A 12,819-nucleotide genomic window follows, 5' to 3' on the forward strand; every position below is an offset into this window, starting at 1 on the left:
TTTCAAATCAGTCTGGAGACTCTAAAGGTCATTCTTTGAACCTCTTCTCTTTCCAGACAAGGTAACTGGGGCCCAGAGGGCAAAGATTTGCCTAAGTCTCACCTAAGTAGTATGGGACGGCCCGACTTGCTATGGTCCTCCAGAAGCGTCTCTAAGGAATTACAGAAACACAGCACTTTGGGTGAACATGCAAAAATCATAGGAATCGGTTCACTTCCCCCAAACCACCAAAGGAGCCGGGAGGGCGGCCTCTCCAGGCCTTAGGAACTAGGTCTCCCTCCAGGACCCAGAGCCATCAGCCCTAAGCCCAGGCCCACCCAGGGCTCCCGCTTCCTGTGCGCTGGAACGAGGACCCGAGGAGACTCTCACAACAATGGGCAGAATTCGGTTTCTGGGCTTCTGATCTTCCACGAGGTGCTTCCCTTGCAAAACTATGCACCGCGCAGGCTGTCAAGGAAGAGCCCCAGGACCGCAAGCTGCGGCCGCTGGGCCTCTCTTCCCGACCTGGCCTTCGCTCGGGGGTGCACCCAGCACCCACCTTCCCCCTCCTCCCCTCCCCCATTCCCCTTTCTCTTTCTTTCTTCCCGGGTTCCTCGCCCCGCCCGCCGGCGCCCGCTCGGTTCCTCGCCCAATGGCCGCGGGGCCCTGGCGCGCATCAGCTGATGGGCCCGGGCCCGGGCCGCTGCGAGCCAATCAGAGCACCGGGGGGCGGCCCCGGGCGGCCCATAAAGGATGCGGGACTCGGGGCAGCCGGACAGAGCCGAGAATGGGAGAAGAGCCGGGCATCTGAGCGGCATCCGAGCTCATCTCCTGCACACCTCGCTCTCGCAGCCCGCCGTCCGCTCGCCTGCTCGCCGCCCAGGTAAGCGCGGGGTGGCCACCCGGGCGCCGCGGCTCGGGGACCGGACGCCCCGCCCGGCCTCCCCCGTCCAGCTCCGGCCTCCCTCGGTCCAGCTCCGCGCTCCGGCCTCCCGCCCGGGCCTCCACAATCTCCAGGCTCCCTGGCGCTGCGGCCCGTTCCGTCCCGTCCGGCGCCGACGCCCGGGCGCGCCCTGGCCGGCTCGCGGAGGGCGGAGGGGGTTGTTTTGATCTTCTTTGGCTGCCTGCTGCCGAGCCGAGGCGCCGCCCCCGGAGGCCGGCGCCCTGGGGTGCCGTGCGCGCTGCGGCCGGGTGGCCGCGCGGTGGGCGCAGGCGCTCTGCGCGCCCCGGGAGGGGTCCCGATGCTGGCCGGGCGTCTCTAGCGCCGGGGCCGCGCTCCTTGCGCTGCGGGCTCCCGCCGCGGGGTCCCCGGCCCTTGCAGTGTGACCGAACAATGGAGACCCCGGCTGCGGCGGGGACAGGCTGGGCCGGGCGAGTCGCAGGCAGCAGCCGGGCGCGGTCCCTCCCGCCGACGCCCCAGTCTCCCCACCCGGCCTCTGCCCCCGCGGGCGATGGCCCCCTCGGCGAGGCCTTGAGATCTACACGGCCCCAGGGGCAGGGCGCCCACTTTCCGGACAGTTTGGTGGGAAGGGGCTGCTCTCAAGGTGGATTATTCCAGCTCCCCCGGGAGCGGGAGGCGGGGATCCTCCCCCAGCCGCAAAACCGCTAAAAAGTCCTGGAATGAAGATGTAGACGACGGGGAGTCGCGGTCCTCCGATACTCCTTCCAACTGCTTCGGCGTGGTGGCCTACTCCGTGAACCCCGGGGACAAATACCGGGTCAAGATTAAGGCTTTAAACCCGGAGTCTTGTTCCAGCACCCCCCGGTCTGACCGCTCTGGGTCCCCAACTCCCTCGCCCTCACCCAGAAAGCTCCGGTGCTTGGACCAAAGCGAGGAGAAGCAGGAACAGGGCTGCAAAAAGAGGAGGGCGAGGGAGGGCAACCCCAGCGCCTTAGACTTCTCCTGGCTGGGGTGAGTGAGGGGACAGGGAAGAGGTCGCCGGCCAAAAGGGGGCAGCTGTAGACACTGCCCCAAACTTCAGGGGACGCGCATTCTCTCTCTCTCCACCAGGGAGCAGGAGATCTGGAATCCAGGCTAAGGGAGAAAGTGATTTACCTTGGAGGTGTAACAGGTTGCAGAAGAAAGCTGAGAGGCTGCTGGTAGCTTTCAGTGGGGCCCAAGGCCTCGGGGATTGTTTGGCCTTTAAGGCAGGCAGGCACTCTGGGCAAAGATGATACCGGTTCTCTAATACGCGTTGACAGGAGCGCTTCTCCTCTTCCCCCAGGGGGAGGGGGAGGCCGAGGCCCTTGGAGGGAGAAGCAGTTGTTTTCAGCTGGGCAAACATGGATGGTTGCCCACAGAAACGTTGCCACTGTACTTCAGAAAGTTGCCCAAGTCACTGGAAGAGAACAATGTGTTCCCTTTCCAGCCACCCTGGGCCAGGGAGGGAGGGGGTGTTTCCTCCTGTGTTGAGGCTGGTTTTGTGGCTTCAAAAAGATCCCTTCTTGCCTGGGTTTCACGGCCCTGGCTTGCTGTCCCCCCTAGCAGGCCTCAGAGCTTTTGAAATCCCAGATCTTTTTGATTAGAAATGGGAATATCCTATTTGAAAATAGTCCCTTGGTGGACTAGTCTGGTCATGCTCATACTGAAATCTGAGCCTGTCTGCTGAGGTGACAACTATACATCATCTCTCCCATGAAAACTGCAGCGGCTCCACTGAGGCCGACTTTAGTCATCTGTGTTTTACCAGCTCGGTGATGGTGGTAGTGCAGGTCTTTTGTTTTAGGAAGCTGCTTACTTTTTATTAAATCTTCTAGCTAACCTCTTTGTTTATCTCAACTATAAATGCATAGATTTTTAATTATTTTCTTTTTTTGGGAGCGGGGAATCCCCATTAATCCCACAGCTAGGATGGAAGGCAGAACGAAGAATCAACCCAGAAACCACAGCAGCCAAGTCTTTCTGTGGCTGGATTTTACTTGTATTGGGAGAGGATAAATGTTTTGTTTTCTGAACTTTTCATTTTGTCTCCTTCCTGTAGCTTATTATTTGAAAGGTCATCATCCTTAGCTACACTGAGTGAATAAGACTTTGCGCCAGGCTACTGGAAATTGTAGAACTCACGAGCATAGATTCTAGCTTGAGGAAGCCTTAGCGCTTCGGGACTTCCACCTCTGAGCCCTGAGCTGCAAGGAGGCCAGGGTTCCTGCCAAGGCCTTGGCGATCTTTTCTTTAGCAAGCACTTACTTTTGTTTTCTTTTGGTGGTGGTTCTGGGTGTTGAACCCAGGGCCTTGCACATGCTAGATGAATGTTCTACCACTGAGCTACATCTCTAGCCCCAAGCATCTGCTTTAATTGCTTCAAAAGGCGGTGGTCAGATTTTTATACCCAACTGTTTGTGCGCGCGCGCGCACGCGTGTGTGTGTGTGTGTGTGTGTGTGTGTGTGTGTGTGACATTTGATGTGTTGCCTTCCAAAGGAGAAGGGGTCAGCACGATCACCCTTCTTGATTCAGCTGCCATTCTTACAGGGGATGTGTTTGGAGAGGGTCTTGATAAGTTACTTCTTTTCTCTCTAGAACACCTTCCACCATGGCCACGGCAGCAAGTTCCCACCTGAACAAAGGCGTCAAGCAGACGTATATGTCCCTGCCTCAGGGCGACAAAGTCCAAGCTATGTATATCTGGATTGATGGGACTGGAGAAGGACTTCGCTGCAAAACCCGCACCTTGGACTGTGAGCCCAAGTGTGTAGAAGGTGAGGCTGGGCAGGAGTGGGGTGGGCAGCAGGCAGCCTTGGACCAACACTAAGAGCCACCCGATTTGACCATTTTCTTCTGTTCACAAAGTTCTTCTAAGACAGGGCTTTTCAGACCTCATTCACTCAGTGTTAAGCTCCTTCATGGCTTTAAAGCATAGCAAGAGTGGAACCCTTTATAAAAACAGAATCTTGCATGTAAGCCCAAAATATAGCAAAGAAGAAAAGGCTGCTTTGTGGAGGGTCGGGGGCTGGAGACTTCCTGACTTTTCTACTTTAGCTGGCTCTAAGACAGCCCAGGAACCCAGTTTGAAGGGGCTATTTGTTTGCTTTTAGCTGGGCCTGATTTAAAGTCTTACATGATGTGGTTACTCCTCCTTCAGGAGAGCTGCTGTATTAGGGCCGTGATCTTCATTCTTCAAGCCAGAATGAGCCATCGCTCTCTCCCTTGTGGGAGGGACCAGGAGAAAATCTGTCACCACCTGCCTACTTTTAGGATAGCTTACCTTCTGCGAATGTAGGACCGTCGTATAGAGCCCATGTTGTACCTGTAAAAAAAATGTCCTCCATAGCCAGCTATGGTGGTGGCACTAGGATTTGTGAGGCAGAAGATTGCAGGTTCAAAGCCAGCCTCTGCAATTTAGTGAGTGTCTCAGCAACTTAGCAAGACCCTGCTTCCAAAATAATAAAAGATAGAGCCAGGCATGGTGGCACATGCTTGTAATCCCAGCATTTGGGAGGCTGAGACCAGAGGATCACGGTTCATGGACAGCCTCAGCTACTTAGTGAGGCCCTCTGCAACTTAGTGAGACCCTGTTTCAAAATAAAGAATAAAAAATAAGGCTGGGGGTATAGCCGGAGGTTGAATGCCCCTGGATTCCATCCCCAGACCTGCAAAAAATAAAAAATAAAAAATAAAAAATAATAATAAAAGATAGGGCTGGGGTATATATAGCTCAGAGAGGTAGAATCCCCAGCACTGCCAAAAAATAAAGATAGAGAAAGAAATGTCCTCCTGTCCTCCTTAGGTGGCTCTTGTGACTGTCACTTCCTTTGAGGAAGTGATGTGATGGTCTTACTTGGAACACAGATGGGAAGGACTGTAGGGATAGGTACAGATGTAGCAGTGCATTTGGACCTTTAGAGGTGAATGGGAAGCTGGCGGTATTCTTGCCTGAGATGCTCCTATACTTTTTAAAACGCAGTTTCCCCTCTTTTTGCCCCAGAGTTGCCTGAGTGGAACTTTGATGGCTCTAGCACCTTTCAGTCTGAAGGCTCCAACAGCGACATGTACCTGGTTCCTGCTGCCATGTTTCGGGACCCCTTCCGCAAGGACCCCAACAAGCTGGTGTTCTGTGAAGTTTTCAAGTACAACCGAAAGCCTGCAGGTGTGTGTAGGCTGGGTGTGGGGCCCCCGTCTCAGCCCATGAAGTCTGTGAAGGGAAGAGATGTTCTGAAGTCGGTCTAGGCTTCCCAACACTGTCTCAGAACTGTTAAGAATGTGTCCATCCTGAACTTTGCCTTGGAAAGAAATGGTGTGGCCTGACCTTCCCTGGTCCCCTTTACTGGTTACATAACATGGTGTTGAATTTACCCAAATCCATTTGCTGATGAGAGTCCCCGCTGACACCACCTCCCTGTAGATTTTGAGAACCTCAATCTGCCATGTACTGCCAGTGAACTTAGGCAAATTACTTACTCCCTGGACTTCCATTTTGTTGATTTTAAAATAGAGGACAGTAATAAGTTAACGCATGTGAACCATTGAGAGACATCTATACATCAAATATTGGTTGTTCTTTCACCGCAGACAGCTTATTTTACGTATTTAGAAAAGTATGAGCCTCTTGGTTCACTGATAGCATACGTATACCTGGAGGTTTGCTGTCGATGCACCTGGCCCCTGCTGGTGCTGTGATACTCAGACAGATCTGCTCTTAAACCCAGGGGAAGCCTCACTTCTGTGGAGTCTTGCTACTCTGCCATGGAACCTGGTGGCTCTGGGCCTTCCTGGCCTTTGTTTTGAGAGGCAGTGTGGCTGGCAAAGGGACCTGGCTCTGAAGCCAAGACAGCCATGGCCGTTCTGGCTTTGCTGCTTGTCCTGTAACCTGGGCAACGTACTGAAAATCACATCCCTGAGTCTTCATTTTCTCATCTGTAAAAACGAAGCGCTCTTGGTGTTGCTTCTCTGCGATCATTGGCTTGACAAGATTTGGAGATCAGATACCTTTAGACAACTGAGAATGGACCCACCACATGATCCAGCTATACCACTCTGGGCATCTTTCCAAAGGGACTGAAATCTGAGCATTAGAGGGATATCCGTGGTTATAGCAGCACAACGCACAATAGCCAAGTTATGGAACCGCCGTAGGTGTCCATCAGTAGATGAATGGGTTTCAAAAGCATGGGACATATACACAGTGGAATTCTACTCAGCAATAAAGAACAACAAAATTATGTCATTTTCAGGAAAATGGATGGCCCTGGAGAACATTGTGTTAAGTGAGATCAGCCAGTCACAGGAAGTGAAGGGTCACATGTCTTCTCTCATGTGGAAGCTAGTAATGGGAATACAAGAGAGAGTCAGATAATGGAGGAGCATCTCCAGGGGAGCCAGGGAGCTGGTGGAGGGGAGGGTGGGCGAGAGAGAGGAAACACTTCCATTGACATGATGTAAATACTTAAGAATACCAGTGCTGGCCTCAATATCCTGTATGAGGGAGTGGGGGGAGCCCGCCAAGTGCTGTGTGCATATATATATATCACTGAACTATATTATGGTGTAGACTATAAAAGACTGCTATAAGTAGAATTCCATATAAGACTATAATGCACCAATAAAATTATTTAAAAAAAGGTTCCCAATAACCATCTCAGGGTTGTTATAAAGATTCAGATGAGCAGTTTGTTTTAAAGTTCTTTTGAGCCTGGAAATTGTTTCCAGTTGAGCTCATCTTTTTTTTTTCTTTTGTACCTGCCAAAAACTATATAACTTAGCACTTAGGCTTACCTGGAATGTTAGCAAACTGTTCTTAATAAAAAATAAAAGATCTGGCTGAGCCTGGAGGTACATCCCTATAATCCCAGCTACTTGAGAGTCGCAGACAGAAGGATCGAAAGTTTGAGGCCAGCCTGGGCAACTTAGCAAGGCCTTGTCTCAACATTTAAGAAAATGAAAAGGGCCAGAGATACAGCTCAGTGGCAGAGGACTCCTGGGTTCCATCTCCATTACCGTGTCAAAAAATAATAATAATATTTACAGCTTTGGCTTTCAGAGCCTGATAAACTAGGGGATATGTTTGACAGCTAGTAGCAGCTATCTTGTGAACGGGGGATGGAAATGCCTGTCATTTGGTCCTTGGGAGGTGGCTGTGTGCAGATATGGTGTTCACATGCTGTGTTCCGAATCTGTTCCCACGTGCCCGGGTTGTAACCGAGTTTAATGATAACTAAAGTCTTGCAGAGAATCGCCGTGCAAGCGTGTAACTGCAGCTTCTCCCATTTTTCTGACTTAGCGATAGGACACAAAGGCTTGTTCTAGGTCAGGTCACCCTCTAAGGAACACCGGAGCTGTGCAGGATAGAAGGACTATTTTCCCCTCAGCATCCAGGTTCTGTGTCTCTGTCCCTCTGTGTCCCTGATAGCATGTTGACTCTTTTCTCTAGAAACCAATTTAAGACACACCTGCAAGCGGATAATGGACATGGTGAGCAGCCAGCACCCCTGGTTTGGGATGGAGCAGGAATACACGCTCATGGGCACGGATGGGCATCCCTTTGGCTGGCCTTCCAACGGCTTCCCAGGGCCCCAAGGTGAGTCCCCTGGGTAAAAGGTGGACCTGGTTCTCCCCTAAGTGCCTAGCCCAGAGAAGGGAGCATCTCCTGGATCAGAGAGCTTAGACTGGCTGAAAATAAAGGTAAAAACATAGCCTTCGTACTGCCCAAGTCCAGAGATGGATAAATGTACAAGGTGACCTGGCATGGTGGTGCACGCCTGTAATCCCAGTACTTGGGAGGCTGAGACAGGAGGATTACAGGTTCGCAGCCAGCCTCAGCTACTTAGTGAGGCCCTCCTCAGCTTACTGAGACCCTGTTTCACAATAAATTAAAATACAGGGCTGAGGGTATAGCTCGGAGATAGAATGCTTCTGTGTTCCATCCCCAGTACTTCAAAAATTAAGAATAAAATAAAGCTGGGCATGGTGGCACACGCTTGTAATCCCAGCATCCGGGAGGCTGAGATCCGAGGATCATGGTTTGCGGACAGCCTCAGCTGCTTAGTGAGGCCCTGTTTCAAAATAAAAAATAAAAAATAGGGCAGGAGTTGTAACTTGGAGGTCGAATGACACTGGCTTCCACCCCAGACCCGCAAAAATAATAATAAGTACAAAGTAAGAAAGGATTGCGGGCAAGCCTTTGGTTCCACTGAGGCTCTGGCGAGGAGGACCCCAATTCTCCATTCCTCACCCGTGGGTAAAGGCAGGGCTTGTGAATCAGGAGACCGCGTGTTAAGGGCCTTCTGGTTCCTGGTGTCCTCTCTTCATTAACCACTGTCCCACAGGTCCCTATTACTGTGGTGTGGGAGCCGACAAAGCCTATGGCCGGGATATCGTGGAGGCTCACTACCGGGCCTGCTTGTACGCCGGAGTCAAGATTACAGGGACGAATGCCGAGGTCATGCCTGCCCAGGTACCGGCTCCAGTCTGTCGGCTTCCTGCCCTCTCCAGATGTCTGGGTCGGCAGGCAGTGGGGACTCTGGCTGACCAGGGGCTGCCGGTGCCCTGTGCCCTCCCCAGAGCTCTACAGCGGTTGGAGTAGAGGCGGGCAGAGAATGGGCTTGCTTAGGGGCTGGAGTTTGGGGAGCAGCTGGCTTTATTTTAAAGGCCAACCATCTCCTTCTTTATAGTGGGAATTCCAAATAGGACCCTGTGAGGGAATCCGCATGGGAGATCATCTCTGGGTGGCCCGTTTCATTTTGCACCGCGTCTGTGAGGATTTCGGAGTGATAGCAACCTTCGATCCCAAGCCCATTCCTGGGAACTGGAACGGCGCAGGCTGCCACACCAACTTCAGCACCAAGGCCATGCGGGAGGACAACGGCCTCAAGTGAGTGCCTTCTGCTGGGCCCATCTTTCTTCTCCGGTGGAGAGAGCTTGGGAAGGGAGGATCGGTCTGGGAGCAAAACGTCTCTTGCAAGATGACTTGCCAAGTCTCTCCCGGGCACGGCTGTGCTGGGCTTCAGGCTCCAAGGGCTTTAGCTCTTGCCACTCGGCTTCAGGATTTTCCTAAGCCTGTGGTTTTCTTCTCACTGAAAAGTACCAGATATTTCCCAGCATTAAAAGTGGTGATAGGGAGCCGGACATGGTGGCACATGCTTGTAATTCCAGTACTTAGAAGCTAAGACTGGAGGATCTGGGTTCGAGGACAGCCTCAGCTACATAGTAAAAAGCCCTCCACAACTTAGTGAGACCCTGTTTCAAAAATGAAGAATAAAAAATTGGGGTTGGTGGGGGGTGTAGCTCAGAGGTAGAATGCCCCTGGGTTCCATTCCCAGCATCATAAAAAAAAAAAAAAGTAATAGGGGAAAGTTGACAAATAGATTTCTGTGTTTGAAAGTATTTAATAAGAACTTAATAACCATACAGGCAAGTAGATAAACCTAATGCTTACGGTGGGCAAAAGTCTTTGCAGTGATGAGAATCTTTTTATATAACAAATAATGACTTCCTACTGCATGCCAAGTCATTGCCCTTGTATAGTGGGCTGTACTTTGGTAAACTTTGGTCTTAGAGCCATACCCGGTCCTGCCCTTGAAGGATTCCCTGGTGCCAGGGTCAGACCCTCATCTTTTTTTTCTTGTTTCCTCTAGGTACATCGAGGAAGCCATCGATAAGCTAAGCAAGCGACACCAGTACCACATTCGCGCCTATGATCCCAAGGGGGGCCTGGACAACGCCCGGCGCCTAACTGGATTCCACGAAACCTCCAACATCAACGACTTTTCTGCTGGTGTAGCCAACCGTAGCGCCAGCATCCGCATCCCCCGGACTGTTGGCCAGGAGAAGAAGGGTTATTTCGAAGACCGTCGCCCCTCTGCCAACTGTGACCCCTTTGCGGTGACAGAAGCCATCATACGCACATGTCTTCTCAACGAGACCGGCGATGAGCCCTTCCAGTACAAAAACTAAGCGGACTAGACTTCCGCCTCAGCCCCTCTTATGTCTTCTGCCCACTCCAACTTCCCCTCCCCAGCTGTCCTGCTTGCCCCTAATGTAACTCAAAGGGTGGAGTATCAAGGTCTTTTTTTTTTATTATTCCTCATGCCCAGTTAATCTCACTTTTCTTGACCAGGATAGAGGGGCTAACTTCTTAATCTCTTCACACCCAAACCCTCTTTTTTTCCCTAATGTGTTAGTGGGGAGGGGGTAAGGAGATGTAACCACTGCTTCTTTGATTTTATCAGGTGTGCTTGTCCATAGGTGTAGCTATCAGGACAGAGCATATGTGTTTGTGAAGGGTGGGGTGAGGACTTTTTCTTCAAGGTAGCTAAAAAGGGAAGGCTTTGTAGGTAGCTCACATTTCCCCTCTTGGTGGAAAGTGCTGTTTCTTAAGGTATAACCAACTTTCCCTTAAAAGGGGAAATTAGGAGAGAAGGAAGGAGGAGGGGTTGGGGATCTAGGAGGAAAAATATCTTTGGTATCTTGCATCTTGCCTTCCTTGCTGGGGGCTATGGAAGAAAAAGTTCTCACTCATTTATAACACAAAGCAGAATAGTATTTTTATATTTAAATATAAAAACAAAAAATTTTATATATGGGTGTGTGGATAACACGTGTTTTTCTAAGAACTTCATCTTGGCCACGGGGTGTTAAAGTTCGAGGCAAATACTTGGGTTTAGAAATGAGGGTGTCCTTTTGAGTTAGGGGTAGGAAATGGGGAACTGGAAAAGTTGGTTATTTGGGGTTCTTAGTCCCTTCTTACCACTTGAGGCGCCCTGCCCATCCTGTGGGAGGTGGGCACTGGAAATTGAGCTCGTGGGTGCGCAGTACTGGAAGTTACCCGAGTCCCGTGGCTAGGCTTAAGAGACACACGTGCACTTGTCCACACATGGGTTTAGAAGAATGAGTTGGCTGGTCAACTTGAGCATGTGACTGTCAGAGGAGGTGCTGGGGTTATTTTCTGGGTGAGACTAGCATGTCACTAAAGCAGGCCTTTTGATATATTAAATTTTTTAAGAGCAAAACAGGTTTAGATTTTAATCAAATTTGTAGGGTTCTTAAGTCTAATTTTACAGAACTGTCTGTCCGCTTCACCCATCTCTCCTTCCACTCTTCCCTTGGAGGAGTTGTGGAAGGGGCAGGAGTTCAGAGATAAAACACTTGTAATTGTGTATCCTCGTGTCTTTTCTTCCGGTGCAGAGATCCCTTTAGGATTCCTAAGGAGTTAGTTTCTTTAATAATAGACTCCACCTCCATCGCCGCGTCTCCCTGTACTGTTCTCTGGTTCTGTGCTGGCCACACAGGCCAGCTGTGGTTTTCTCTTGCTGTGACGACTTCTAATTGCCATGTACAGTACATTCAGAGTTAGATAACTCCCTTGTTGTAAACAAACTGTGTAACTGCCCAGAGCAGCGCTTATAAATCAACCTAACATTTAAAAGCTCTCTTCTGACTATTTCTTTGTGGTTGTTTCTGTGCCATTATATTTTTTTACCAAAAAGGTGGGAGAGGGGTTTAGAGACAAAGTATAGGTTTATCTGCTCTTTGGATTTTTAAAAATCAGGAGTCAGGTTGCCAGTCAGCTTTTTCTTAAACCACTAACTTTGGGCATTTGGGATTGGTGGGATTATTTTTTCACTGGACTGAGCTCACACGGTCTCAGCATTTCCCATCCCTAGAGCTTCATGGTGGGGTAAACCTCTGGCCCTCCCCTCGCGGCACTCCAGAGTTTGACCTGTTAGTAATAGGTTTCCAGCAGTCCTGCTATACCGAGGCTGGTTTAGCCAGTCCTGCCTTCATTTTATAGCAGCTTAAAGTATTTGAGATCAACTGTTTTTCCTGTCCCCGTTCTCCCCAAGTTCATCCTCTGCCCAGCTGCCAGTGACTCATCTAAATAGCAAACACGACCACGCTGCTGCCCCGGGGAACCCTCCGAGGCTGGCTGGCTGTGCTAATGGTGGACAATAGTGGTACGGGCTTTTGGAGGCTAGCTGGGCCCTGTTAGAGATGATAAAATGTATATTTTACTCTAGAACTCCCAGGAAGGTTGGCTTATGATGACTTAATTTCCAGAGTAAGGGGGAATCTATAACTAGTGGTTTGTTAAACATGGTTCCAATTTATTGCTGTTCCTCCAGCATGATTAAGAGGTCCTCTTCCACCCTTAGGTACTGTCCCAGTTTTGATGTTAAAGTTTACACAGTTCTCAGTCCAGTCAATAATTCCACCTCTCCAGTTGACACTGGTTTTCCTTTACTGGGTCAGTCCTACAATAAGAGACAGTGGCTGACCTGAGCACTTTGGTTTTCCAGACAAATGGTCACATGCAAAAGAAATTTAATAGGATCAGAGTTAAGGGGCGGGAGAATAACATATTTCCCTCTTACCTGGAATTAGCTTTGACCTGCAGGTTGAGGTGCAACCCCCTTGTATTTCTAAGGTGTTTTTTATAGCTCATTTAACAGACATTGGGTTACATGATAACTTTATCAGTGATAGATTAAACAGAAAGAAAGGATAGATTAAACAATGACATGACGGCCCAAGCCTTCAGCCTTAAAGAGACAGGCCAGTATTCACCCAAGCTGCTTCCTGAATTTAAACATGAGTTTCCCCGAATAACATCCTGCCAGGTACTGAATGAGCTAAATGGCCTCCCAGGGTAAAGGGGTTCCAAGGGCTTTCTTGTGTAGGGCCCTTTAAAAGACCTATGTTGTGGGTGGAATGGTACCTTAGTGGATAAGGGTTTCTGAACCACCGTTTTGTGCAGGGACTCCAAATAGCTCACCCAAGTTTCACAGATAATTTCCAGCTGCTGTTTGACCCTTTTAAAATGAGCGCAGTCTAGAGAGCAACCTGCAGCCCCAAAGAAAGAAGTTGGCATCCCATCATTTGACAGGACTTCTCAGTTGTCAATTGTGAA

General features: G+C 50.3%; 1 protein-coding gene across 1 annotated transcript; it reads left to right on the forward strand.

The window, feature by feature from the left end:
• Positions 1-785: 785 nt before the first annotated feature.
• GLUL (glutamate-ammonia ligase) lies at positions 786-9,866 on the forward strand (the record flags this gene model as incomplete). The annotated part of the gene is made up of 7 exons (XM_080699087.1): positions 786-862; positions 3,498-3,676; positions 4,903-5,064; positions 7,345-7,491; positions 8,240-8,367; positions 8,585-8,784; positions 9,548-9,866. Exons 2-7 carry the CDS (start codon positions 3,511-3,513, stop codon positions 9,864-9,866), a joined length of 1,122 nt encoding a protein of 373 aa, XP_080555213.1. The 5' UTR covers positions 786-862; positions 3,498-3,510.
• Positions 9,867-12,819: the final 2,953 nt, after the last annotated feature.

Source organism: Muscardinus avellanarius (genome assembly GCF_963383645.1).
Source record: "Muscardinus avellanarius genome assembly, chromosome: 7".
NCBI classification, from domain to species: domain Eukaryota; kingdom Metazoa; phylum Chordata; class Mammalia; order Rodentia; family Gliridae; genus Muscardinus; species Muscardinus avellanarius.